This window comes from Lutjanus erythropterus, chromosome 15 (assembly GCF_056507025.1).
Source record: "Lutjanus erythropterus isolate fLutEry1 chromosome 15, fLutEry1.hap2, whole genome shotgun sequence".
NCBI lineage: Eukaryota > Metazoa > Chordata > Actinopteri > Lutjaniformes > Lutjanidae > Lutjanus > Lutjanus erythropterus.
In genome coordinates, this window is record NC_139331.1 from 4,984,564 (window position 1) to 5,011,151 (window position 26,588).

The following is a 26,588-nucleotide window of genomic DNA, read 5'->3' on the forward strand; positions in this document are numbered from 1 at the left end:
TCCTGTCTAAAGGTAAACAGATCCTCCCTCGCCTTATGTAGATATTTTCCTCCCCACAAAGACTCACAAACCAGCACATTAACAATGTTAAATAAATCTAAAACTGTCACATACAGCAAGTACTTTGGTTCAAAGAAACAAAGTCACTGGACTGAATGTGAATGAAGCAAAAGAGTCACTTCCTTGAACAAGATGCTTTATTATTCAACTAAAAACAAACATAAAAACAAACAATTAAAAGACAGACATTAAATATTGCACAGCTGGAATGTGTTACTGGGTGTTGCACATTTCCTCTGGTTTTGGAGACTGAGGCCACCACTCCTTTCCGTCTGCACCCACAGAAGCATCTGCAACACACAAAACATTTATTAGACAAAACTGTTCACAAGTAACAGAAATATAAAATTCATCTAACTGCTCTTCATCTGTCAGTAGCTGTGATGTTCACAGAATTCTTAAACCAACCAGTAACAAACAGTAGAGGTTGCAATCAAGTGTTTCAGTCAGTGTGTTTGTTGTTTACTTCTCATTAATAAGCAAAACATTGATGCTGATATCAAATTAATGTATTAAATGTAACACCACTTGAATCTGGAGCTGCAATGATTAATTGATTATTAAATTAGTCACCAACTATTTTAAAAATTAATCAGTTTGAATTTTTTTTTTAAAGAAAAAAGAATAAAGAATAGAAATAAAGAATTTCAGCTTCTTAAATGTGAATATTTTTTGGTTTCTTTACTCCTCTCTGACAGAAAACTAAGTATCTGGGTTGTGAGTGAAACAAAACATTTAAGGGTGTCATTGCAGTTAGTTGCAGCCCTACTTGAATCTAATTCTACAAATAGTATAATATTAATACTAGTGTAGCCTTTATCTGCAGCTGTGGAGAAATACTGGGTTTGAACAGAATGAACAAACATGCCAAAAAAAAAAAAAAAAAAAAAAAAACATGTGTCAGTATAGTGTGATACACTTTAACAGAGAAGAACTGAGATGCTCTGAGAGACGTTCCAGTATCATTTTTATTTCCCATTACAGAGTCTGGTGCTTGAACTCTGCATATCAGCCAATACTGAGTGAACAGTTTAGGTTTGCCAGCATAAACCAAATAAGGAAATAGAATATTACATTTTTTGAGCACTTGTACATAGCCCCGATCACACAGAGTGCTGTATTTACAGTGAAGTGTCTTATCCCCACTTCTTTTCTAGTAAGTAATAGTGTTATGCTCTGCTACTGTGGCTTGAGCACATCGCATTTCAGATGAGAGGAGAGAGAGCTGATGAAAATGGTCAAAGTCGTCATATTGACTTGTTATTCTGGAATATGAACAGACATATTGGCTGTCAAACTCTGCTATGAAGTAGCTGGGTCCCATTTCAGGGCTAATATATTCTACTGGTCCTGCTTGAAACTGAGTGAAGTATTTTAAAATTTTGAATTCTCTTGTAATGATTTCAACTGGCTCACTGTGTATTTTTTGATTTTTCTGATCAATCCTTAGCCTTTCTTGTTAGGATCTGTTTGTTCTTCTTATGGAAACTCATGTTGTTGGAAAAAACTCTCTGAGAATTTAAGTTTACTGCACTTTGGGCAGAAAGAGTAAACTGAGGGCTGATCCAGACATCAGCACACTGAGGAGAAACTCAGGAGTCTGATTTTAAACTTTTGTGTGAGTTTTAGCAGTTTTCAAAGGTTCCTTCCCATTTCAAAAATCCAGCAATTTGACATAATCATTTATGAGACATTTCATTAAAATGGATTTTATTCTCCCACTGCAACCTATGAGGTTTAAATAACAGCTCCCTCTACTGGTTATTATACATATACCATTTTAACTCCACAATATTTCCAGGGTTCCCATGATAGTTGAAATAAAAATGAATGGCGCAAGGACTTCAATTCAAAATTAACTTTTCCAATAACAAGAAAAATATTACCACACTCATTTATATTGGGAATAAACTTCTATATGGTGAGTTTTCTTGTAATGCCTGGTCTGCAGGCACTCAGTCCTGCACACAAACCTGATAAATACGTGGACAACTCAACTATAACCAAAAGTGTCTCAGGATAAGAGAAAAAATAAAGACAAAAGGAAAAGTACATTCATGAGTTGTGATTCATGTTTTAAGGCTCAGTGGAAGACTGGTGACGTCCCAACACCACATGCTTCTGTTAGTGAACCCTCAGTGATGACCCCAACAGACAAACAGTGATACTAAAGCATTTACCCTCCTCTGCCTCTGGTCTATCAGGAACATCGGCCACCTCTGGTAAAAACAAACAGCTTTATGACTGTCTTTATGACTTTCAGACCAGCAGACAGACAACAGTACAGGGAGGAGAACTTTACACACGCTTACCTGGAATGGTTCCAAGGCTGGAGTTATCAAAGAACTGCTTGGGACAGTTTCTGGACAGCATCTCTGAGCTCCCACCCATGTCAAAGAACCGGCTTTTGGGGGAGTCGAGCCCAGAGACCTTTGGAGAGTCCAGCAGCCTCATGGGAGACTCCACACCCTTCCTGGGGGAGGCCAGGACTTTCTTAGGAGTAATCAGAAACTTCTTGGGTGAGCTGATGAAGTTGGAGGAGTCGGAGGTCATGGGGAGGCCCCTCTTTGTTGGAGTGCAGGGTGATGGAGGCCTGTCCACCTCGGTCTTGTTCTTCACTTTGAGCTTGATGGCTCTGCTCTTCCATTTGCTGATCTCTGCGTGTTGACTGGACACCAAGCTGATGGGACAAAAGGACAGGTGTCAGCTGGACTGAAAGAAGTCTTGAATCACATCAACTGTCCTCAGTGGTTCATCTTACCTTTCCAGCTCGGCTATTTTCAGCTTAAGCTGTTTGACCTCCTCCTCCAGTTTGGTCTTCTCCTGAGCGATGCTGCTCTGGATCACTAAACCTCTGGGGTTGGTCAGTCTGTCATGAAGATCTTTACCCTGCAGGACTGAATTCAGTACAAATACATCAGTGTTCCTCTTTAAAAGGGCAGCAAATACACTTTAAGCACCACCTCTGGACATAAAGAAAAAAAAAACAAAAAACAAAAAAACACATAACAAGCTAATACACACCACCTATTCCCAGCTCCATTAAACAGCCTGGCAGGTGTCAGGAGTGAACTCATTTAAAGCTGCAATGATTAGTTGATTAAGTGATTGAAAGACAATTAGTTGCCAGCTGTTTTGATAATTGCTTAATCATTTCTAGTCTTACAAGTCTGTTTCTAAATGCTTTGCTCACTAGAGGACTGAGGACAACCTCAGATTTTGTTGCAAAAACTGGGTGGAAACAATGAGAGTTAAAAAAAATGCACTGCCAAACCAGTCCACAGTCTTTAGGGTGACAACATTGTGTACAACCAGTAAAGTAAATGTGAGGATCTACTGCTTTTCTTTGTCATTTATGACAGTAAATGAAGAGTCTTTGGGATTTGAACTGTTTGTTGGACAAAAAAAGCAACGTGACACAGTTAATTTGGCCTCTGAGAAATTGTGGTGAGCATTTTTTGCTTTTTTGGGCATTTTATACATCATTCATCATAAAAAATAATTAATTAATAATTAATTGATTGCACAAGTAAAGTCAGTTACAGCTTTATTTTTTGCAAACCAACTATCAATTAAGTGCCATGTTACTCTAGTGGTAGGAACTTAAGATATGAGCTGTTGAGTCTTGTCTGGTTGGTTAAGAAAGTTCCTAGTGTTAGCAGCAGGCTAGCAGCTATAAATACTGAATTCATTCTTTCATACCAATACTGTTAGGTTTCCTAAGTAATTATGTACTGTGCATTACGCTCAGGACTTTGCCTGCTACATAACGTTGCGTCATCACCGACATCTAAAATCTTAACCATACTATTCAGTATTATTTCCTGTTAATCTGAGTGCAGAAATAATTCATTTGAGTACACAAATTACTATTTTCTAAGCGAAACATGCTGACTTACACGACTCCTCTCCTTGCTGTTGCGATTTCCTCAAAGTTTCCTTCAGTTTTCTCAGTGACTCTTCCTTTTCAGTCAACAGTGTGGTCATCTTCTGGATCCTGAGAAAGAACAAACATCTGGTCAGAACAGTCACGGAATAAACAGCACTTCTAACAGGCCCCTTTCATCATCTGTGCAACAGCCAAAGAGAAGGTAGCCACAGAAATCTTGACATTACAAACTATTAGACATAAATAAGACAAAAACAGAAGAAGAGCTCTTACTCTTGTTGGTGTTTATCAGATGCTGAAGTCAACTCCACTTCTACTTTGAACAGTTTAGTCTGCAGTTTTTCCATCTCAACAGCACTGGGTGATTTATTTTTCTAAACCAGAAAAAGACAAATGTTATTTAAAAAGATTCAGTGTATGTTAAAGAACCGAATATTAAAAAACCACAAACCACAAAGAGCACAATAAGTTAGTTCATAGTATAATGTAAAAGAATGCTAACAAGCATCTCCTCGACTTGTGCGCGGCTGTCCTGCAGCTCTGTCTGCAGGAGCTGGGTGGCCTGTTTGTGGTTGGACACCCTGTTGTTGGCTTTGATCTGAGCGTCCTTCAGCTCCTCATTTTGTGCACACAGAGTCTGAAAAACAGAAACATATCTGTTACAATCTGCAAACAGACTCTAGTGAGGAAAACCCACATAGTTTAAGCTCAGTGATCCTACTCGCTGACACCAGTCAAAAGCAGATGTGACACAGAGATGGCAGACATACTTTGACTTTTGCTTGAGTTTGTTTGAGCTGAAGAACAAGTTGCTGGTTGGTCTTCAGCAGGGAGGCCTCTGCCTTCAGAGGAGCTCCCTCCAGCTCACGCAGCAGAGTTGACCTCTTGCTTCTCTCCTCTTTGAGCTGAGAAACCCTATGAGCCTTCAGCCGCTTCAGCTCTTCACTCAGCTGTTCATCCACGACGCCCTGCAGGAGTCAGGTGGATAATGTTACATTAGAGAGACATGCAAATATTACTGCAATACTCTCATACTAGACCTTTAAGGCAGTTATCAGTAATATCAGTGAATGAGGACAATCAGGATGCAGATCTGAAATGAATCCTGTTAAAGTTTTCATTCATAACTTCAACTCTACCTGCTGAAGAAATGAGCATGGCCGTGGGCATAAATCAATACTATGACTTACTGAATGTTATACCATTGTCACATAGAATTCTTAATTCTGATTGGTTGGCAGGTATCCATCTTTGTGAAGAGTGACAGTTTTGTTTCGAGACATCCTGTTGACTAACAGAAACACTACCTGCAGAGTCCTCTGCTGGCTGTTAACCACTGCAGATCTGCGCTCCAGCTCACGGCTCAGGATCCTGTCCAGCCCACTGAAATCGATTGGCTGGTTGGTGAACAGGACCTTCATCTGGTCCTTGACCCTCTCCCTCTCTCGGACCTCAGCTGCCAGCACGCTGGGGAAAGAGGACATGTGGGCCCGGAGCTTCTCCAAAATGCTGGTCATTCTCTGCAAAACCAACAGAATTATCAGAAAGTCGAAGCACACAGGGTTCAAAGTCCATTTCAAGCACTTTTCAAGCATTTTAAAGCTTGTCCAGCACCTTACAGCTGTGGTCAATGACAGATCTTTGCACAAAATTAGTTTCACTTCTGCATCACATTAAATCAGATTTTATTGTGCATCCCATAAAACCTGGCGGAACCAATACAAGACACTTACTCAAACCATCACTTAACAAATAACTTTAATTTCAAGTAAATCTTTTTCCATTTTTTATTTTCAAGCCAAACGGAGCTCCAACGGAGTCGTCTCCACGTTGTCCGAATGGCAAAAGCCATTAGGCTCTCTCTGACTTATTTTCATTCCTTTATCTAAAAATCTATCACGCAGTTTCAAGCATTTCATCCAAAATCAAAGCACTTTTCAAACCATGAAAACACTACATTAAAATTAAAAAGTGTTTTAAAGAATTTCTAGCTGCCATAAGAAACCTGAGTCAAGCATGAGAAGTAAAAATATGATGAAAATACGACACACAAATATGTCAACCTTTGTGTCAAAGGACTTCAAACCTCTCTGGATAAATTAATGTGCTCAGTGCCTAAACTGTAAAGCCACATTGGACTGGATTTATGTCTCTAGGGGAGGTGAGGTGGTTTTAATATCACCTGTGCTGGTCAGTGATTTTAATTCAACCTGGAACACATAAATGGACCATCTTCACACACACCCCAGTAATAATTACTGAAGTAATTCCCTGCTGGTGTACTGTGAACTAACTTGAAACTGTCCCAGAGTAACACCCGTCTACATTATTTTTAATCAGCTTACTGTGAAATCTGTGTTAGCACCATACCACACAAACATATAGGCCAATATAATGACAAAATCTAGGCTATCAAGAGAGCAAGAGTCATAACTGAGCCCTGTTTTTTGTTAACATTTTGTCAAACTGTAAACATTAAATGTGTCACAAATTAGCTGTTATTAGCTACTACTGATTCTCAGGAATGATCTGAAGCATCTTTCTAGTTCTAAGTGGATTTATGGACACTAACCTGCAGGCAGAGCTGCCTCTTGTCCAGCAGCTCAGTCACTTTTTCCTCGTCCTTGACAGAGCTGCCGGGTGTCTGCACCTTGGACAGCAGCACATCCTGTAGTTGCTTCTCCTCAAAAACAGCCAAATCTTTCTCCACCAGCTCCTCAAACAGAGTTCTGTAGTTCTGTGCTTGCACCTGGAGGAGTTCCTGAAGAGGCAGGGAGCAGTTTTCACATTATCGCCTGATCAAAAGACCTTTATGAAATTTCAAATGGGAAGGGAAATAGTCATATTCACCATAATGCTGCCCAGATTGTGGAGAGTCTGCAGTCCCAGCTCGCTAACTGTATTGTACTTATTCATGGTGGCTTTTGGTAGAGCGTTCAGATAAGTTTCCCTCTGGGGCCGCTGCGATCTCCGGGACTCGCTCAGAACTGCTGACTTGTACTCAGAACATGTGTCTATAAAGTGCTGGAATTTTCTGAATGACTCCTGCAATCAGTCAGTGGTATCAGGGTTAGATTCAACTCTTATGTTAGAATGTCTTTGCGGTTCAGCTGCCGATAATAAAAATTAACTGGTGATATTACCTGAAGCTGCTCAGTGGAGTTCTGCAGCTGTGATGACACCGTCTCCTTGACTGCGCTGGTGCTCTGATCCAAACTACTCAGCTGCTCTGGGACTGCTGAGATAGTTGTGTTCGCTTCACTTAGCAACTGAAGGGAAAATGGAAAGAAGACCTCAAACTTGTATCCATTTTTACACATGGCTCTTCTTCAACTCAATATATTGAGATTATAATCTTTGTATATCACTTCTCTTATCTGAAGTCCCTTTCACACAGCTTGTTCAAAGTGAGAATATTGCTGCCTAATTCTGCCTCCCCGTTCTGTATTAAGCATATCAACATGGAACGGTGGGGCATTGTTTCACTTTTAAGCCATCAGATGAAATAACAGGTTGCAATTTTCCCTGTCAAGGGACTAAAAAGGATTATCTAATCTTAAGAGAGTCAAATAAATGATGCCTGATAGTTTATGAATTAGAATAATGTAATAATGCAATCTTAAGCCCAGAGCCAAACATTTTAGCACATTATCGCTTAATTAGCAATAAAATATTTCTACAAAGATAACCAGTTGTCTCCATGAGACAGTTTACAACTGAGTGAGCTTGACGAAGTCAGTTAAGTCAACATTTATGTATTTTGGAGACATTTTAGTCTCAAAACAAGGCAAAAAGCACAGAAAAGCAAGACAGCAAAAGATGTGAATTCTTAAAAATCTGACATGCTGAGATAAATCTGGAAGGAGGCTGTCTGTATCTGCAGACATCCAAATTTAGGAATCAGATTGGATCAGGTGGAGCTATGTATCTCTAGTAAAAGGAGTGAGCCAGCACGACAGGACAGGAGGTGACGTTTTGATGACGTGGGCGACCCGCTACCGGGGGCCTGAAAAGGCAGCCGGCAGTAGTTAGCAGCTATCTCAAAGAAGAAGTTGAACAGCAACCAGCGATGTCTGCAAACTGGAGAGACACTGAGGTCTGGGAGCTTCTTACACTGTTGTGTTACATGTAACATTTTAATGACAGGTCTATTTAAAACTACTGAACCCAAGATTGGCTTACTCCTGATACTACCTTTGAGTACTTTTTGCACCATATAAATGAAACAAGGACAAGCTTCATCTTATTTATGTCTTTAGATGAATTTATATTTAAATTGACCTTGATGATGTCAATGAGCCTACTTTACTAAATAAAGATGCCAAAAAACATGAAACAAAAAGAGCTGGAAAAACTAAAAACTAAAAGTAGGACTGTTTACAAACCTGCTGTGAGGTTTCAGCTTGAGCTTCTTTCTCTCTGTACATCTGAAGCTGCTGCTCGAGCTGCTGCACCTGACAGTAACAACAGAGACAGTGATGAATCATTCACCGCAGGCAGCACAGATGACCAGGTTTTCAGACTGTAAACACTTTCCATCATCAATCATTGGTAACAGTGCAGATCAATTCATCTATTAATTGTTAAAATGTCTCATACTTATGAATCACATAAAAGGTCCACATATTAAAACATAAATACTTGAAAAATCAGATAATGTGAGGAGTGCGATTATAAAAATAATCTGTTACATTTGAAGGTTAACACAATTTTATTCAATCATTATATACATTTACTGTCCAAAGTTCAGCTCAGGATTTCAAAGGTGTTTTTTTAACAAAGCTTCCAGGAAGGTACTGAACCCACTCAAGGATTTTTTTTTTTAAATGATAAAGAGATAAAACATGTAAATTAGTGAGGCATTGATGGGTGGATTTTTCCACTTTGGTGGCTAACTGGATCTATGCTAAGCTAAGCAGCTGCAGCATCATATTTAATAGACAGTGTTGACAATGTTATTTATTCTTTTAATGCTCTTACAGTAAATGTTTTGGACATACCTCTTCTTGCAGATTAGCCTCTCGCTCTCTTCTCTGGGTCTGCTGCATGTTCAGCTTCTGCTGAAGGGCCGAGATCTGCATGCGGAAGAGAACATGAATTCACTGAAGTAGAGTTTTTTTTGAGGCAGTTGGCTTTAAGTCTCATCTACACAAACGTACCATTTCCATTCTGTCCTCCAGTTCTGCTCTGAGCTGCTGCATTTCCTGTCTCAGTCCATCCAGTGTCTCCTGCAGCTGATCTCTCTCCTCACTGAGAGACGTCACTCTGCACAGCAGCTTCTCCGTCTCCTCTGCGGACGTCTGGCGGCTGGCCTCCATCTCTGAGAGCAGAATGTCTCTCTCTGCTTCAATGCTGTGCAGTTTCTCAGTCAGAGTGCCCATCTGTGAGACAGGGAGCAGTTTCAAGGATAATTTAAGTGTCTCTTAAACTTAAGCAGCACTATTAAAAGTGCTATCTGGGGTAGAGAAAAGTCAGTGCAGTGCTACAATGGATGCTATTTGATAGATGTAAATCTATCTGACTAGAGCTGCACAATTAATCAAAATATTATCAAAAAAGCAATATGGCCGAGTGCAATATCTAAATCACATAAGCTGTATTTTGTTTTTATAAAGCAACATCTTTTAAATTAATTAGTGTGTTTTTCTTGTTTTTATGGCTTCTATTGTTTAACTTTGATTTATTTATTCACTTATTTTTTTAATGTTTATGATTATTTGGGTGTTTTATTTTATTATGCCTTTATTGTTTGTCTTTTAGTATTTTTATCTTCATTTCCATAATTACCTGATTTATATTGTATTTATTTTGATATTTTGCATCCTGCTTTTTAGCATCTTTTCTGTCTTCTCTTTTTAAACTTTGTCTTGTTTGGTCCTGGTCTTGTTTAGTCTTACTGTTTAGCTTTTATTGTTACACTCCCTTCTAACTTCCTGTCTTGCTTTTTGTAAAAGGCTGTTTTTTTTTTAAAAGGTACCATATAAACATGTTATTATTATTATTATTATTATCATAATTATTATTGTTATCATCATCATTATCATTATTACTGTTGTTGTTATAAAATGTGTGACAAAACAACATTAAAATGAAGTAGTGTAGTGTTGCAGAGATTTCCTGGCCTACAGATTTTGTTCTCCAGATGTAAGAAAACACAATTGTTTGATACAGACCCCATCATAATTTTTTTCAGTTAAAATTAAAATTGCAATGTAAAAATGATTTCCCACTAATTGTGAATCATATCACAATATCTGTGTAAATGTAAATAATGATTTTTTTTTTTTTTTTTACCATATCATTGCAGCTCTCTATCTGACACAAACCTCAGTTTGTAGTGTCTCCATTCTGTCCTCCAGTTTTACTCTGAGCTGCTGCTTCTCCTGTCTCAGTCCGTCCAGTGTCTCCTGCAGCTGATCTCTCTGCTCACTGAGAGACGTCACTCTGCCCAGCAGCTCCTCCATCTCCTCACTTTGAGTCTGATTGTGGGCTGTCTTCTCACACAGCAGTGTGTCTCTCTCTGCTCGCACGCTCTCAAGATCCTCAGTCAAAGTCTTCATCTGTTCCTTCTCAGACAGCAGACTGTCTCTCTCTGCTTTGATGGTCTCCAGTTCCTCAGTTACAGTCCTCATCTGTGATGAAGGGAACAGTTAGAAGTATCACTCTGATCTGAAAGCAAGCTTGACACTCCAATCTGTCCATAGAAAACAAAACAAGGTGCTGGAAACTAACCTGTTGATCTAAAGAGCATTTCTTTTGTTGGCTCTGCTTCTCCAGATCAGAGCTGATCTGCTTCTGTTCGCACAGCTCCTCTTGGACTGACTTCAGAAGCTCTTGTGTTGTGGAAGCCTTTCATCAGACAAATATACAAACATATTAGGAGCAGATGAAACAGGAAAATAAGAAAATGGAAATAAAAATAGAATATCCAGCAGTTACAAAACTACCAAAAACTGCATGAATCCAGGTAAGTTGGACCATATGATGACCAGTCGCCTCACCATGTTTATGTTCTGCTGCAGATCATCTTCCAGCTGCCTCTTCTGCTCAGTCACAGTGTGTAGAGATGTACTCAGCTGTGCGACCTGTTGGAGCAGATTATCACAGCATATTATTAATTTGTATCCTTCAATTATTTGCAAAATGGTCCAAACACAGAAGATGTGACACCACATGGGAAAGAAATCTAAGCAAAATTATCACAGTCTCACCAGAGCACAAAAATTTATCAGTCCGTGCATATGTCATCAATTATTTACAAAAACAATAAATTCTAATACATTATTATATGAGGAATAAACCTTTCTCCTGTGTGAACTGTCTGTAGCTATGTAGTGTAGGCCTACACTACTGTATTTAAACATCATCATAACTGTGGTACTGAGAGGGCTTAACCTCTTTTGAGGTGGTGGTGTGGGATGTAAAAACCTTGACAAACAGAGTCTTAAATATTTGATGATGCAAGTTAGTGCTACATCCTAAAAGTCCTGAGTCAGCATACGCAGATGAAAGCAGAGTGACTCGTCACAAACCTCAGTCTGTAGGGCTTCCATCCTGTCCTCCAGTTCTGCTCTGAGCTGCTGTTTCTCCTGTCTCAGTCTGTCCAGTGTCTCCTGCAGCTGATCTCTCTCCTCACTGAGAGACGTCACTCTGCACAGCAGCTCCTCCATCTCCTCTGTGGAGCTCTGACAGCTGGCCTCTTTCTCTGAGAGCAGAATGTCTCTCTCTGCTTCGATGCTGTGCAGTTTTTCAGTCAGAGAGCCCATCTGTGAGACAGGGAGCAGGTAAATGATATTTCAAGTGCCTCTTTAACTCCGGTTAAAAAACTGTTTATAAAACAAATATTTTATTACAATTTCTATTATGTGTGCAGACCTACAGTGGATGCTATTTTAGAGAAGTAAAGCTATCGGACACAAACCTCAGTTTGTAGTGTCTGCATTCTGTCCTCCAGTTCTGCTCTGAGCTGCTGCTTCTCCTGTCTCAGTCCGTCCAGTGTCTCCTGCAGCTGATCTCTCTGCTCACTGAGAGACGTCACTCTGCACAGCAGCTTCTCCATCTCCTCACTGTTTGTCTGAGTGTGGGCCGTCCTCTCAGACAGCATAATGTCTCTCTCCGTCCGCACGCTCTCAAGCTCTGCAGTCAGCCTCTCAATCTGTCACCAAAGAATGACATGAACATAACAGTCCAAAATTGATCATCAATCAGTCATCAATTTAGTTAAAGATGTATCTGGAATAAGTTGACCTATTCAAAAGTGTTAGACAGCTGGTTCATTCTGTGTATTCCCTGAGCATAAAATGTAGTCTTGCCTGGTTTTGGAGCTCTTGTGACTGGACGGTACTCTCTGCATCAGTCTCATTGCTCGGTCTGGCCTCCAGTTCTGCCTTTTGACTCCTCAGCAAGTTGACCTCGTCTTCTAGAGCTCTGATCTTCTCCTGAGACACTCTCAGCTCCTCCTGGTTCTCAATCATCTGAAAGATATTACCACCACGAGTATACAAGTGAGTCTCAAAAGCCTCAATGTGAAGTAATTGAAAAGAAAGAGAGAAAAAAAACAACTCACCAGTTCTACATTTTCTTGAAGGTCAGACTTCATCTGGCTCAACTCCTCCTTCGTTTTTTCCAGATGCTCCTCCAGCTGTTGGATCTGAAGCACCATACAGAGATAAATTAATATTGTCAGTATTCAAACTTTCTCTTTGTCTGCTTCGCTGAATTCATGAGTAACAATATAAACTGATGAGTAGAAGTGAGCAACATGATCTGACCTGCAGAAGTCGCTGAGCCTCCTGCTCTTCTTTCAGTGACTGTGGCTCAGAGCTGAGCTGCTGCTGGAAGTCACACTGCATCTGAACAACAGAGACACACTGTTCATTTTATTGATGAATGGATGTTTCCTCCAGGAGTATACAGTAAAATGAGATGGGAAATTCTATAAATATTCTGAAATGCATCACTTTAAATGAACCTGTTAGATTGAATCCAAAGATTTTAGAAAGAATTTTAAATTTTATTCTCTTTAGCCGAGTCAAACTACACAAAAACTAAAACAATTCAGATGACTACATTTGAAAAATTTTAGTCAAATCAAAATTTGGTGTCAAAATTAACACTGCAGAGAGAGAAAACATAAGAGAACATAACTTCACAGATCAATCTTTTTCCTGGACACCTGGTGTTTCTCATGATAAATTAAGTTTGATTTTTAAGACAGAACTGCAGATAATTAATCAGAAAACAGTGTTTATTCTAACGTTTTGATATTTGAATCGAATAGGAGCATTATCGTTGGTTTGTTGTTGAATTTCATATAAAGCCATTCTCCTGTTTGAATGCAACTTTGCAACTGACTTTGCTCTTTGTCTCTAAATCCTGATTTGTTTATAGATTTTGCACAATATTCATTTCACTTCATTGTTGTACACAGGATAAACAGGATCTCAATTCACAGTTTTTACCATCTCCATTCTGTCCTCCAGCTCTTCTCTGAGCTGCTGCTTCTCCTGTCTCAGTCCGTCCAGTGTCTCCTGCAGCTGATCTCTCTCCTCACTGAGAGACGTCACTCTGCACAGCAGCTTCTCCATCTCTTCTGTGGAGTTCTGACTGCCGGCCTCCTTCTCAAACAACAGGGCATCCCGTTCTGCTCGTGTGCTCTGAAGCTGCTCGGTTAAAGTCTTTGTCTGTTTAAATGGGCAGATTTACAACCAGCAGTCAGAACACCAACAGCAAAGGATCAGTTTTAAACATATCCTTCCTTAACATGTCAACTCACCTGTTGCTCTAAGTCAGATTCCTTCTCCTCGCAGAGTTTCAGATGATCTGAGCTCTTCTGCTTCTGCTCTTGGAGCTCCTCTTGAAGAGAATGTAGAAGACCCTGAGTCTCTGCAACCTAAAAGAAGAGAAAAATTTATAATTCAATAGAACATCAAAGGGGCTCTTAAATGTACTGCTTTAGTAAAATCTGTTACAAGGAACAAACCTGTTGTTCTAGCCGAGCTTGCCTCTCTTGGCTCAGTGTCTCCAGATCAGTGTTTCTTCGATTCTGTTCTTGGAGCTGCAGCTGAAGTGACTGTAGAAGACTTTGAGTCTCTGTAGCCTAAAAATTAGGGGAAAACGTTGGCAATTTCAGTCATCCATAAATGAGAAAAATTTAGAGACATTTTTGAGTGTAAGCCATTTAAAGTCACTGGCAGTGTGATCACGCTGAAATCCCCAAATTTTAGATGCCAGTTTGACAAAAAGTAACTTCCTCGGCCTCACCATCTCCATATTTCGCTGCAGATCAGCTTCCAACTGGCTCTTCTGCTCACTGACGGCCTGTAGAGTACCCTGGAGTTGCTCTATCTGGGGAGGAAAATGGCCAAATTCCATCATTCACATATTTTCAATCAAGCATCAGAGTTTTGAAGGATAAAGCTGCCATTAATCCATTCATTTTTTATCGTCAACACCCATGAAAAGACCAAAAAAAACACTGCATTACAGCCAAAATACATGGGGCACAGATGTGGCGCAACACTGCAGCTGCTACACTGACATCAGAAGCTGTGTGCACCTGCACAGCCTTTGCACTGCTCTTCTGGTCTGTTTTTTCACACTACAGACAGCCCTCCAACAGATAAACAGGTCCAGTCTATTGTGATATTGCCTACTCTTCTGAACCCTGTTTAACAACCTGCTTTATCACTTTGCACATGGAATACAGTCAAGTCAATCATCTATCAACTATCCTACTTTAAATCTTGTTAGGGAAACACGTCTGGCATGTAACCACATGCTACAAAGACTTTCACCTCATCTCAGTTTCATTTAAAAAAAACAAACATCAACAACAAAAAAAAGCACTTAGGAATTTCAATTTTCAACATACATTAGTCAAACAGGAGGAAATGCATTTGTTGTGGACTGTTTACAGTGGCAGATTAAACCACATTTGGTGTTCTAGTGGCTTGGCTTTTTTACAAACACAATATTTATAAGGACACATTTATTACTGATTTGGGTCTTTTCATGCGATTTGTTTTGTTGATAATATGAACTTGACTGCTGTTACCTCTTGCTGAAGTTGGGTCGCTTTCTCTTCATGTGTTGCTTGCAGTTCTGAGGGCAGTGGTTCTAGCTGGATAAACTCACTGTGGGCTTGTGCAACCTGTGACAGAAAACATAATGTGTCTTTTTCCGTTTCTCTTCCTGGCTGGACTGAGATTCAATAGACATGAAACCATCTGTCACACATGAACAAGAAACAACATTAAGATACCATCTCCATTCTGTCCTCCAGTTCTGCTCTGAGCTGCTGCTTCTCCTGTCTCAGTCCGTCCAGTGTCTCCTGCAGCTGATCTCTCTCCTCACTGAGAGACGTCACTCTGCACAGCAGCTTCTCCATCTCCTCTTTGAAGGTCTGACAGCTGGTCTCTTTCTCAAACAAGAGGGCGTCCCTCTCTGCTCGTGCGCTCTCAAGCTCCTCTGTCAGAGTCTTCATCTGTTCAATTGAGACCATTTGTTATCAGGATTTATTTACCGAGGACATCTTTTATATTTTTGTTTGCCTAATTTATCGTGGAACTCTTACGTGTGCTTGCAGCTCCTCTTGTGGTGCAGGTGTCTCACTGGGAGGACCATCCTGTTTGGACATTTGTGCGGTCTCCAGTTCTTTGATCTGCTGCTTTTGTTCACGATTCTTCTCCAGGGCTGTCCTCAGCTCCTCCTGATTTTCAATCATCTGTTCAATAAAACAAAAATCATTTTATATTGACACTCAGAGACAAAAACAAACACAGCTGACGTAAATTAACAGATTTTACTATCTGGAGTGACAATGCAGGGGCTTGGTGACTCACCATCTCCACATTCTCCTGCATGTCCATCTTGAGCTGGTCTCTCTCTTGAGTAAGAGAAGCCACAGTGGAGAGCAGTTTCTCCACCTCCTCTGCAGAGCTCTGAGCACCAGCCGTAAGGAAAGTCTCTTTCTCGGCTCGCACACACTGAAGCTCCTGTGACAGACTCTGCATCTGTCCAAAACATTTCCAGCAATCAGCCTCGATATTGACAATGAAGAAATAGTTGAATAAAAAACTGCTTCACTGATGTTACACTCACATCAGAGTCCTTCTGCTCAGCGAGTTGCACCAGATCTGAGTTCTTCTGCTTCTGCTCCTGGAGCTCGTCTTGAAGAGACTGGAGAAGAACTTGTGTCTCTGTAGCCTAAAAATAAACAAACATATTGTTAAGCAAAAAACATCAGAACAGAAATTTTGTACAGGCACACTAAACAGCTGATTTAGCTAGAAAAACACACAATAATAAAGTGGAAAGACATGATATGGAACAAGGAGTGTGAGCTAGGAAATGATGACTTGAATTTTCTAGACACTAAACAGAACGACCCAGAAATATTTTGACATTTGAAGAGAAAATCTTCACAAGACATCTCACAAAAAGTTATTTTCTTAATTGAAGTAGTCATGAGAGAGGATGAGAGCGATGACTGTTGAACATGAACAGATCTGAGACATTAACAGGGCCAGATTATCTTGTCAGACTGACAATATCTACCACATTATTGCATTATTTATTTTTATTTTATTCTACAAAAAGGACTGCTGCTCACTGCTGTATTGCTTTTGTTTTGCAATTGTACATACATAATTTTATAAAAGGTTCACTGCTGAAAACAATTTTTTCCACATGCTGAGGACATGGCTGTTAGAAACACTTTAAGTTAGTTAAAATTTACAAGGGAAAACACTTCAGATTTATCATGTAATAAAGGTCTAGTATTGTTAAATCCTTAATTAACAGATTTTAACATCTATAGAAAGGAATGCAGTCTCTCACCATCTGCACATTTTCCTGCAGGTCAACCTTGAGCTGGTCTCTCTCTGCAGAGACAGATGAAACTGTAGAGAGCAGCTTCTCCATCTCCTCTGTAGAAGTCTGAGCAGCAGACGTCAGGAGAGTCTCTTTCTCAGCTCGCACACACTGAAGCTCTTCAGTCAGCTGATTCAGCTACAGTTATCCAAATTTAAAAATAAACGCTTAGTTACATTCAAGTCATATCTTTATCTATAATCAAATCATCATCAATATCACACCTGCTCTTGAAGTTCTTTGCTGATCTCCTCCTCTGTGGCTCTGGAAACTTCACTGTCAGCAAGCTTCTCCTCCAAATCCTTCATCAGCTGCTGCAGCTCATTCAGTTTGTCCTCCAGTGATGCTCTGTGTTCTCTGCTCTCCTGCAGCTAAAATAAAAACATTACCATGACTTTGTGATAGGGATGTCCTAAACAAGATTTTTTTTTTTTGGCCTTGATCTCTATCCCAGTCCTCAGTTATCAGACATCTTCCAATACAGAGTCCAGTTAGATACTTATATTTCTGTATAGGTTTATTAAATAACTATCTGACATCTGCATTGAAACAACATGTGTAGCTTTTTTGTTTCACACACTTTATTTTTCACTGACTTCTTGATGCAAATACTATAAAAGCTTATAGTAGCTTAGCTTACTATAAAGCTTAAAGGATCGTTCCAATGTGGGTTATATTTAGAATATTTTCACATGTTGACTTTGCTGGCAGATGATCTTTTCTGACAGAAAACTGCTGTTACTTAAGCTACATGTTGCTCTCTCTTGCTCAATCAGACTCCTTTGGAAAAAAAGTCATTTGACCTTAAAGAGGATGGCAGTTGCTGGTGTACCGCTGCCTGGATCTGTTAGTTGGTTTGTGTTCTTATGTGACTTTGATAGAAAGTTCAGATTTACCAAAGTCACACAATAACATAAACAAACTAACAGATCGAGGCAACAGTAAACCAGCAACTCCATGTTCTGCAAGGTAAAATGACAAAAGGAGTTCAGCTGCTTTGAAGAGAGTGATATCTGGCTTATATAATGTGGTTTCCTGTCAGAAAAGGCTGTCTGACAGCAAAGTAAAGTGGTGAAAATACTCTAAATATAGCGTACACTTAAATTTATTAAATTTTTTCATATGTCTAAAATACATTGTGTGGTTCTCTTCAAATCAGGACTGCTTCAAACTGGGGGCGCATCAACCACCATCTACTGTATGTAATAAACCGACAAAGTACCTCATACAACCACACTTCAAATAATCACTTTAACATGGCTGATGAAGGCAGAAGTAAAATCATCAGGAGTGTTTTTTCTGCTGACTGGAGATTATCAATAAAAACCTAAAAGATTTGGAGAAATAATGTAATGTATTTTTCCTTTGCACAAACAGAGTGGACTTTTAAGTTAAGAAAGAATGGGAAACATCTTTCTTTGTAGGAAACACTGAGGACTAGCATTAAATGGAGCCAAGGATCATAAAAACTTTTTGGACCTCAAATAACACTCATGGACATAAAGGACTTATAGATTTCGAAAATGTAACCCAGGTTCATTCAATCCCCATTCTGTATGTTTAGCACTTCTCTACACCTGTGATGACCCTGTCTGTCTTAAGTTCTATTTTTTTTTAAAGAAAACAATACAATTTAAAAATAAATAAATAAAAGATTCTATCATATCAAAGCTAGGATGGTGTTATTTTGAATCATTATCAAAGAGCTACTGTATATATATTCATTATCTTACTTCCAAGCCCATCTCTTCAATGGTAGCCATGAGCTGATTCTTTTCAGCATCAGAGTGCTCCAGTTCTGAGCGAAGTGAATCCAGCTGCTGTGTTACATCAACACACTGCTGCTTCAGCTCCTCCTCCCTCAGTGCAGCAGCACTCAAGTCTGCTTGGATTTTCACAGTCTCCTCCTGGGACGTCTGCAGAGAGTCTCTGAGCTGCTGAGCCTCCTCCTGACACTGAGCTTGGGTTGAGAGCAGGCTGTCCCTGTGAGTCTGGACGGCACACAGCTCCTCAGTCAGCTCACACACCTGGGGACACAGAATGACATCACATGATTACGTCTGATTACTGTCTCTCCATCTAATCTGACACTGTCCTGATGTGATGTTTGGAGGACCGACCTGCTTCATCAGACTGTCCACCTTATCTGGAAGATCCTGGAATGAAGACAGCTCCTCCACCTGAGCTCTGAGGGCTCCCTCTGCTTCACGGGATGCTGTCAGGTCTTTAGTCAGGTTAGCGACTGTCCTCTCAAGTTCCACGCTGTCGATCAGATCTGAAGACAGAGAACATCTTAAAACTGATCTGACCAATCTGATTGTTCAGACTAAATGTATGCAGGGTTACATGATATGAACACACTGACTTTTAACCTACTTTTTGGGACTTTTCCATCCAGCAGAGTGGTGAGCTTGGTGTTCTCCTCAAATGCAACATTCAGCTCTTTTTGGAGGTCGCTCTGCATCTTTCTAAAGCGTGACTTCTCAGTCTCGAGTTGAAAGCGCAGGCTGTTCACCTCAGATTCCATCTTTTCATGGTTGGCTGTCAGAGTAACCTGGAGACGAGACCGTGACAAGAAAAAGACACTGATATTGATCTTGGTGTCACTAGTATATATATTTCAAAATCATAAAGTAGACAACAAACATATGTGAACAAACACCAGATCATAAGGTGCCACTATTTTACTTCAAATTAATTAAGCCAACACTGAAACGAACTCAGACGTATTTGTCCTTTGGATTCAGTTCTTTTGAAAGCTAGAAATCAAACTCTGCTTGGCCTGCTTCCAATCAGGGATCAGGGATCTTTCTAGGAACTGATTTTATTTTCTATTTATATAAATGATCTTAGTTTAGGATTAAATCCAGCAAAAGTTACACTTTTATGCAGATGATACAATTATTTACACGCTTTAAAAAGTCTTTAAAAGTGGCAGTGGATTCCTTACAGACTGCTCTTAACTTAACTTAAAATGAAAATGGACTTTTATGCGATTATCAGACTGTTTGCGGGTGTTTATTTCACTTACATTTGTCTCTGTCAGAGTGATGTTTTGACTGCGCAGGAAAGCCCATTCCTTCTTTGTGTCTCTGCTGACCCCCTCAGCGTCATCCAGAGAGCGACGAAGCTTCGCCACCTCCTGCACCAAGTCCTTTCCGCTCTGCGGGGAGGCAAAATAACAAAATTATCCCGCTTAATGACAGATCAGGTCACTTGCTCAACTATTTCATCACCTCCACTGATTTCAACGGCTTTCATCTTTTACACTTCAACCACATTAAGTGCTTCAACTTAAACTTCTAAACAACATCTCACATGCAAGCCATTAAGACAGTATTAACATAATATTGTACATCCTGCTTCGGGAATACTGAACTTAATTATGTCAGTGCTGATAAAACTACTTTAAATTACACACAAAGCTTTTTTCCTACTTTTTAAAACAATCCATTTCCAGTACTATACTGCAGACATTTGACCCAAAGGTTCCTGTTATTTATAGTCTGGCCCATAGTTCAGTAGGACACACAGCTTGCCAAAGGAACTGTAACAGCAGTATCTGCTTATCTCTGCAAAAATAGTCATTTCATGGAGTGGCCTAGGTTATACCGTTCCGGTTTTTACAAGTGAGAAGAATGCAATGAAGAACTGAATGATGGAGAATAAGATCAATTTAAAAACAAACAAACAAACAAACAAACAAACAAAAAAAAAAAAAAACAGCCACACATACCATATTCTGAAGTTCCTCTGCAAAGTCACTTTTTCTCTTCAACTCCTCAGACAGAGTTTCGAGTTTGTTCTAGAAAAAAACGAATATAAATAACATTTAAAACAACTGCTACAGTGGTATGGATAATAACAGGAATAGTGACCATCTTCTATTTCAGAATTCACCCCTTTTCCCCAATATCTTGGTACATATTTGTTTTTAGTGATATAATACATGGCCAGGGTCATAATAGCCATGTCAGCCAAAAGTGGATTGGGACTTAAAGATTGTGAAACTCAGCAGTAAACACTGTGATATGTGAAATGACGAGAAGATTCAATTCAGGTGATGTATGTTTTGTGTGACTGCTGTAACAGACACTTCTATCTCTCACACACACAACAAATGTCTATACTTTAGAAACACTTTCAGGGTTAAAAACCTGGGGAGGAAATCATCAGCATGTCATCTTACCTGTAGCTCCCGACACTGGACTTCAGAGGATTCAACAGCCTTCTTCAAGCTAGAGATTTCATTTTGCAGCTCGTTCTGTGAGATCACACAAACAAAATAGACAGTGTAAACAAATAAATACCCCCAAAATTCATTTAAAAACATAGAAAACAACAGAGACAAATCTAATACATCTACTTCTACTGTCCTGGGACTGAAGTACTACAAGTGGAGTCTGAATGGAAACTAATGAGTAACTTCACCTCGTGCTCTTTCCTGAACTCCTCCTCCAGAGATTTGAACTCATCCATCTCTCTCTTCTCCTCCAGCTCCTGAGCCAGAGCAGCTTTCTCCTTCTCCAGAGTTTGCGTCTGCTCGATGAACATCCCCAGCTCCTCTTTCAGATAGTCTCGCTCACCAACCACCATGTCCTACACACATACACTGTCATCAATTTAAAGCTGCTAGAAGCGATTCTGGAGAAAGATATTAGATCCCTGAGTCTCGTTCTCAGGTCGTCAAAATATTTTGGGGTGGTGGCTTGACCAGTTTCTGTTTTCATGTGCAAAACAGGCTACTGAAATGTGAGATGAATCAAATCATAGGCACTCCAACAGGCATTACCTTCTCTGAAGCCAGAGTTTCACACAGCTGGATGGTCTCTGCAAACTCTCTTCTTAACTGGAAAACAACAAATCAAGATTAATACTAAAAACCAGCAAACACAACCAAACCAAATCAGAAACAATTAACAGTAAGCAAAAGGTTTCTCATGTCTTTTTATTATTAAAGGAGCAGGACACTGTCAGATTAAGAAGGAGGGCATATTAGAGTAATCAGATGTAATCATGTGATTTGTTATTGTTGTCTCAGATGTGTAGATTTGAGGATTTCTCCTCTTACTTGAAGTTGAGAGAGCAGGTATATTAAACACAGCACACCTGTTCAGTCTCACTGTGAATGTGGCTCCCTTCTTCCAGCTGTCTCTCCAGGTCTGCCACTCGTAACTCCAGCATCTCCACTTGTTCTGTGGCCTCGTGTTTCTGCTGGGCCCCAGTCTGCAGCTGCAGCTGCAGCTCCAGCTCGGCCGCTCTCTGTTCCGTCGTCTGCATTTTCTCCAGGGCCTCGTGTCTCTGCTGGGCCTCCGTCTGCAGCTGCAGCTCCAGCCCTGCCACTCTGCCATCTAATGTTTCTACCTTTGCCATGGCCTGCTCTTTCTGTTGAGTCTCCATTTCCAGCTGCATCTCAAGGTTGGACAGTTTGCCCGAAAGCTCATGCATCCGGTCTGGAGACACAAAGTCTTTGGGACTGGAAGAAAGATAAAATATACATCACTTATGTGTTTAACAACTACCTAAAAACACAAGCTTATATAGAACAAATGTAAAGTGAATTAAAGCCACATATTGAAATGGCACAGAACCAACTGCAGAAAAGAAGGCACCATTCTGGGCTCAATAGGGTGAAGACGCTTACCACGAGGTGAGATGTGAGGGGCATACTTGCTGTCTACACTACACTGGGTGTCATACACAGACCTGGTCACTCATTTCTTCCTCCATGAGAGGAGAATAATATTTTCACACTTTGAGCATGATGTTTTTTAGATGGCCCGGTTAAGCAAAATGCATCCTTACACGTTATATCGACAGCTTAGATGTTTAAGAGAGGGAAAAGACGGTACTGAACTGGGATCAGTTAGGGCTGGAGTCCCCTCAGTGAATGAGATTATTCAAGTTGAGCAGTCAGTTTTTTATTTGTTTCTTTGTCAATCAGTGTACATTACAGTAACAGGATAAAATAGAGCAAAGCTTACAAAAGTGCACAGTGAGAACATTTCAATGTGGAATTATAAGTAAGGGCATCATACATACACTTTTATATTAGCGACGCAGGAAAAGAAAACCTGACAACATGCACTGGTGGTTAACTGATTAACTGAAGAGTGGTTTATAAACAAGTTTCAGCTCGTTTCTTTTTTTAACAGTGTCCTTGTACACAAAGCAATGCAACAGCATGACAGGCTGTGAAGTTTACAAACCACGTTTTTAAATCACCACAAAACTATAGTGCACTGTGATTCTATACTTGAACTATTCGCAGGACACACACTTGTCCCTTCTCTGACTGTGTGGAAATCTGATGTTTTCACATCACAGATGACAAAAAAAGGCATTAATGTGCAAGTCTCACTGGTAAAACATACTCATGTAGGCTGATAAAAAAGTTACGTGTGGCGCACTGAACAGCCAAATCTGATTCAACTGACAAAATTCTGTGTCAGGGACAGCCAAAGTATCAGTAAAAGCAGAAACTTGGGCTGAATGATGAACTTCAATACTTTTCCCAACACTTCCTCCTTTGAAGACAGGAACTGTACCGTTATGTGTAGTGTAGTTTGTTAAAGAGTTGAATAAAACAACTGGTAGCACAAAAAAGTTTTGTTCAGGAACCATTACTGAAGTCATTGGGATTGAATGTTTTTGACATGATACCCAGCCCTAGTGACAACTACTATAACTGTTAACAGAAAGACACTCACCTGTCCCCAAAGCTTCTAATAGTCACAGAGGTCTGACTCATCTCCATTATGTCTGATGGCTCATCAGGAATCTCCCAGTGAGAGTCAAAGTCATCGTCATCTGTAAAATGTGCCATGTATGATTTCAACTGATTATCAGATGGGAATTATAAGCTGAACATGGATTTGCAGTGTGTATACACTTTTTTCACATCTATTTTATGCGTTCCTCCGTACCTTCACCCAGCTCCATCAGACAGGAGCGGTCTGCTTTCCTCTTCCGAGTGAAAGATTCTGCAAAACTGAGGTCAGATGGACCCCCACCACAGGTAGATGGACGGGCGAGTCTGAGCATCTTTCCTCCCCACGTGACCCTTCGTTTTGGCATCTTAAAAACCAGGACATGAGTCATTATGACTGTGATAATGTAGAGAAAACTGTACCCTAACTACAGCTTGATTTTATGTCATATGTACCTTTTGAACAGGAACCAGGTTTGAGCTGGTGACAAGCAGTTTGGTCAAGTTTTTGATCCTGTCCTGTTGTTCTCTCTGGAGCTGATCCTTTTCCTGGAGCAGCTGAGAGAGAACCTCCTTCTCGGTTGCTGTGGTCTGTGTGACTGAAGAAACCTGTGTGGAGGTCATCCACATGTCAGTGGGGATGAAGTGCTGCTGTCAGGCAACTCACCGTGGTCACAGGCCAAACAGAACATAACAGAAGAAAAAAAAAGAAAGTGATAACACTTACCTCCTGAAGCCGCCGCTTGAGGTCTACGATTTCATTGCGATACCGTTTGAGCAGAGCGCCGTCATCTGATACCTCTGTAACATGAGGGTCATTCTTCATCTTCTTTGCTGTGCTGGCAAACTAAAAGAAAGAAACAGTTTGTTGAGACGTCATCTGCTTTGTTTTCTCATTCGCATGTTCGTTTTAATCGTTCAGGTTTTGAACTGTCATATCATTGCACTTTCTGGATGGACTGTTAACCCACACATCCAGCTGCAAAGCTGCAGTGTTACATCTTGCATATAAATGTGAAGGAGAAAGAAACAAACGAAAGAAAATGTATCAATTGAATGTTAAAATATCAAGGTAGAGGTATTACAAGGACAGAAATGTGCATGTTCCACCAACCTGCAGAGTGCTGAGCGTCTCATCCAGAGTGACAGGAGTGATGGTGCAGATGATGACTGTTTTAGCGTTCCCACCCAGGGAGTTCTGCAGGATGCGGGTTAGCTTACTATCTCTGTAGTTGGTGAAACCCCTGAAGAGAGAGAGAATGATATTTAGCAAGTGTCAGCACTGTGAATTAATGTTCAAAACATACAAAGAGGGTGTTAAGAACCATCTGTTTCTTTTTTTCTTTTTCTTTAGTTTACTCACTTCTGGCTTTCATCTGTCAGTTTCTTGATCACTTGGCCAAGTGTGAACAGACTGCGATTGATATTGCAACCTTCTTTGAAACGTGCGCCTAGGATATAAAAAAAGATGGATTACTGTAGTGTGCGTTCAATAAAGTATCCATTCTAGTATGCATTTCTTGCGACTTCATTCTAAACAGTCTCCATCTTACCTTCTGCTCCAGTTTGGCTTGCTCTCTCAGATCCAGCCAGATCAACTAAATTCTACAAGACGAAGCAAAATTCATTGTGACCAAATAATAACACAAACAATGTTACAGACAGCAAGACAGAAAGCAACAGAAGGACAGAAAACAAGTTAATAATAAAAAAAAGGAGCTAGCTTACCAAATGAGACACAATAATGGCTCCATCAGCATTTTCACCTGACGCTGGGTCGCTCCTCTCTCGGCTTTCCAGGATCTAAGGAAAATTAAATCATCAGAAATCCACATTTTCCCAGAACTCTACATGTTATTGTATGTTGTGGTGTTGCCTACCATTCGGAATATGGTGTGTGAGCGGCTGCTCCGCTGGTTCATTTTTGTCTTCCCATAGTGACGGTTCTCTACAGAAGCAGAAACATATTGCTGTTGTTAGACACAGTCTGTAGTGCACAGCACGTAGGGACGATTCTTATGTTCAGCAATAACCTCAGATCTTACTTTCTCCTTTCCGAATCCAGGCCAGAGCTTGTGCCGGAGACGTAACCAGTTCCTCTGTCAGGTCAGCCACATAGATGTTTTTCTATATACAGTCAGGACACAACAAGCAGTTAAAATAGGAACTCATCTTTTCAGGGTTTCTGGTATTCAGTGCTCCTAGACTTTTAAGTATGTTACTATGGGGCTCAGGCCCAAATACACAATGGCTGTTGTCTGATCTGATTTATTTACACATGCTTTGGAGTTAGAAGTTGAAAAAAATACCAAAATAAACTAAACTTGGACTGGTTAAGGTGCCCTCTGCAAGTCTGCGTCTGTACTTTTCCAAAGAATATTTATCTCTTTTTCTGATTACTCCCTTTGCAGTTCAAATATGACCAACAGAGTCATAGACCAGCATAAATAAAATGAGCAAGCTGATCACAGCACAGAATCTTTTTATGCATAATCTATTAATATTATAAAGCCTCTGGAAATATGGCTCAAAATAGTAAATACAAATATAAAAGTTGAGTGTCTTATTTGCATCCAGAAAATTTTTAAGTGTAAATAATCATTCATAACTATTAGGAAACCTAGTTTTAAAAATAAAACAGCTCATTTCCTTGTTTAAACTGTGTAGATGTGACAGATTACGTTTTGATTGACTTTACTTTGCCATCAGACGGCCTTTACTGACGGGAAACTGAAGCTGCCATCTATGCTCCACACAAAACCACCAAACTGTTTTGAAAAATGAAGTAAGAAGTAAGTAAGTAAGTTAAGAAACTTAACCTTTATCAAAAAGATACAGACTTGATAAAATTTCTCAAACTTCTAAATAGCACACTTACATTGATTGTCTCTCGGACTTCCAGGGGTTTTCTCTTCCAGCTGTCAACAAGCAGATCACTAACAGTCTCATTGTAGATTTCCATGTAAGAAACCCTGAGAAGGAACTCCTTCTTTGGACACTTTGGGTAAAAAAAGAAGTTGTTTAGAAAAACTGATCACACAACAAACTGCTCCATGT

General features: G+C 40.0%; 1 protein-coding gene across 1 annotated transcript in view; it reads right to left on the bottom strand.

Annotated features, from left to right (window-relative positions):
* Window positions 1-179: 179 nt before the first annotated feature.
* Window positions 180-26,588, bottom strand: part of cenpe (centromere protein E) — a 28,663-nt gene continuing 2,254 nt past the window's right edge. Inside the window, 53 exon segments of the mRNA XM_084736938.1 lie at window positions 180-350; window positions 2,241-2,279; window positions 2,373-2,740; window positions 2,822-2,957; window positions 3,960-4,057; window positions 4,223-4,323; window positions 4,413-4,586; window positions 4,720-4,917; window positions 5,257-5,469; window positions 6,522-6,710; window positions 6,800-6,994; window positions 7,093-7,218; window positions 8,335-8,403; window positions 8,950-9,024; window positions 9,109-9,330; window positions 10,276-10,581; window positions 10,682-10,798; window positions 10,951-11,034; window positions 11,871-12,104; window positions 12,262-12,423; window positions 12,516-12,599; window positions 12,721-12,819; window positions 13,411-13,632; window positions 13,725-13,841; window positions 13,932-14,048; window positions 14,213-14,296; window positions 15,006-15,101; window positions 15,213-15,434; window positions 15,525-15,674; window positions 15,793-15,963; window positions 16,052-16,156; window positions 16,790-16,960; window positions 17,047-17,193; window positions 18,556-18,851; window positions 18,975-19,097; window positions 19,199-19,376; window positions 19,854-19,985; window positions 20,559-20,627; window positions 21,012-21,086; window positions 21,254-21,421; window positions 21,615-21,671; window positions 21,932-22,298; window positions 23,533-23,632; window positions 23,749-23,899; window positions 23,988-24,140; window positions 24,259-24,378; window positions 24,646-24,775; window positions 24,895-24,982; window positions 25,085-25,136; window positions 25,260-25,334; window positions 25,412-25,479; window positions 25,577-25,658; window positions 26,410-26,529. Of these exon segments, the coding sequence (XP_084593064.1) occupies window positions 274-350; window positions 2,241-2,279; window positions 2,373-2,740; window positions 2,822-2,957; window positions 3,960-4,057; window positions 4,223-4,323; window positions 4,413-4,586; window positions 4,720-4,917; window positions 5,257-5,469; window positions 6,522-6,710; window positions 6,800-6,994; window positions 7,093-7,218; window positions 8,335-8,403; window positions 8,950-9,024; window positions 9,109-9,330; window positions 10,276-10,581; window positions 10,682-10,798; window positions 10,951-11,034; window positions 11,871-12,104; window positions 12,262-12,423; window positions 12,516-12,599; window positions 12,721-12,819; window positions 13,411-13,632; window positions 13,725-13,841; window positions 13,932-14,048; window positions 14,213-14,296; window positions 15,006-15,101; window positions 15,213-15,434; window positions 15,525-15,674; window positions 15,793-15,963; window positions 16,052-16,156; window positions 16,790-16,960; window positions 17,047-17,193; window positions 18,556-18,851; window positions 18,975-19,097; window positions 19,199-19,376; window positions 19,854-19,985; window positions 20,559-20,627; window positions 21,012-21,086; window positions 21,254-21,421; window positions 21,615-21,671; window positions 21,932-22,298; window positions 23,533-23,632; window positions 23,749-23,899; window positions 23,988-24,140; window positions 24,259-24,378; window positions 24,646-24,775; window positions 24,895-24,982; window positions 25,085-25,136; window positions 25,260-25,334; window positions 25,412-25,479; window positions 25,577-25,658; window positions 26,410-26,529 (7,572 nt within the window). The 3' untranslated portion in view covers window positions 180-273.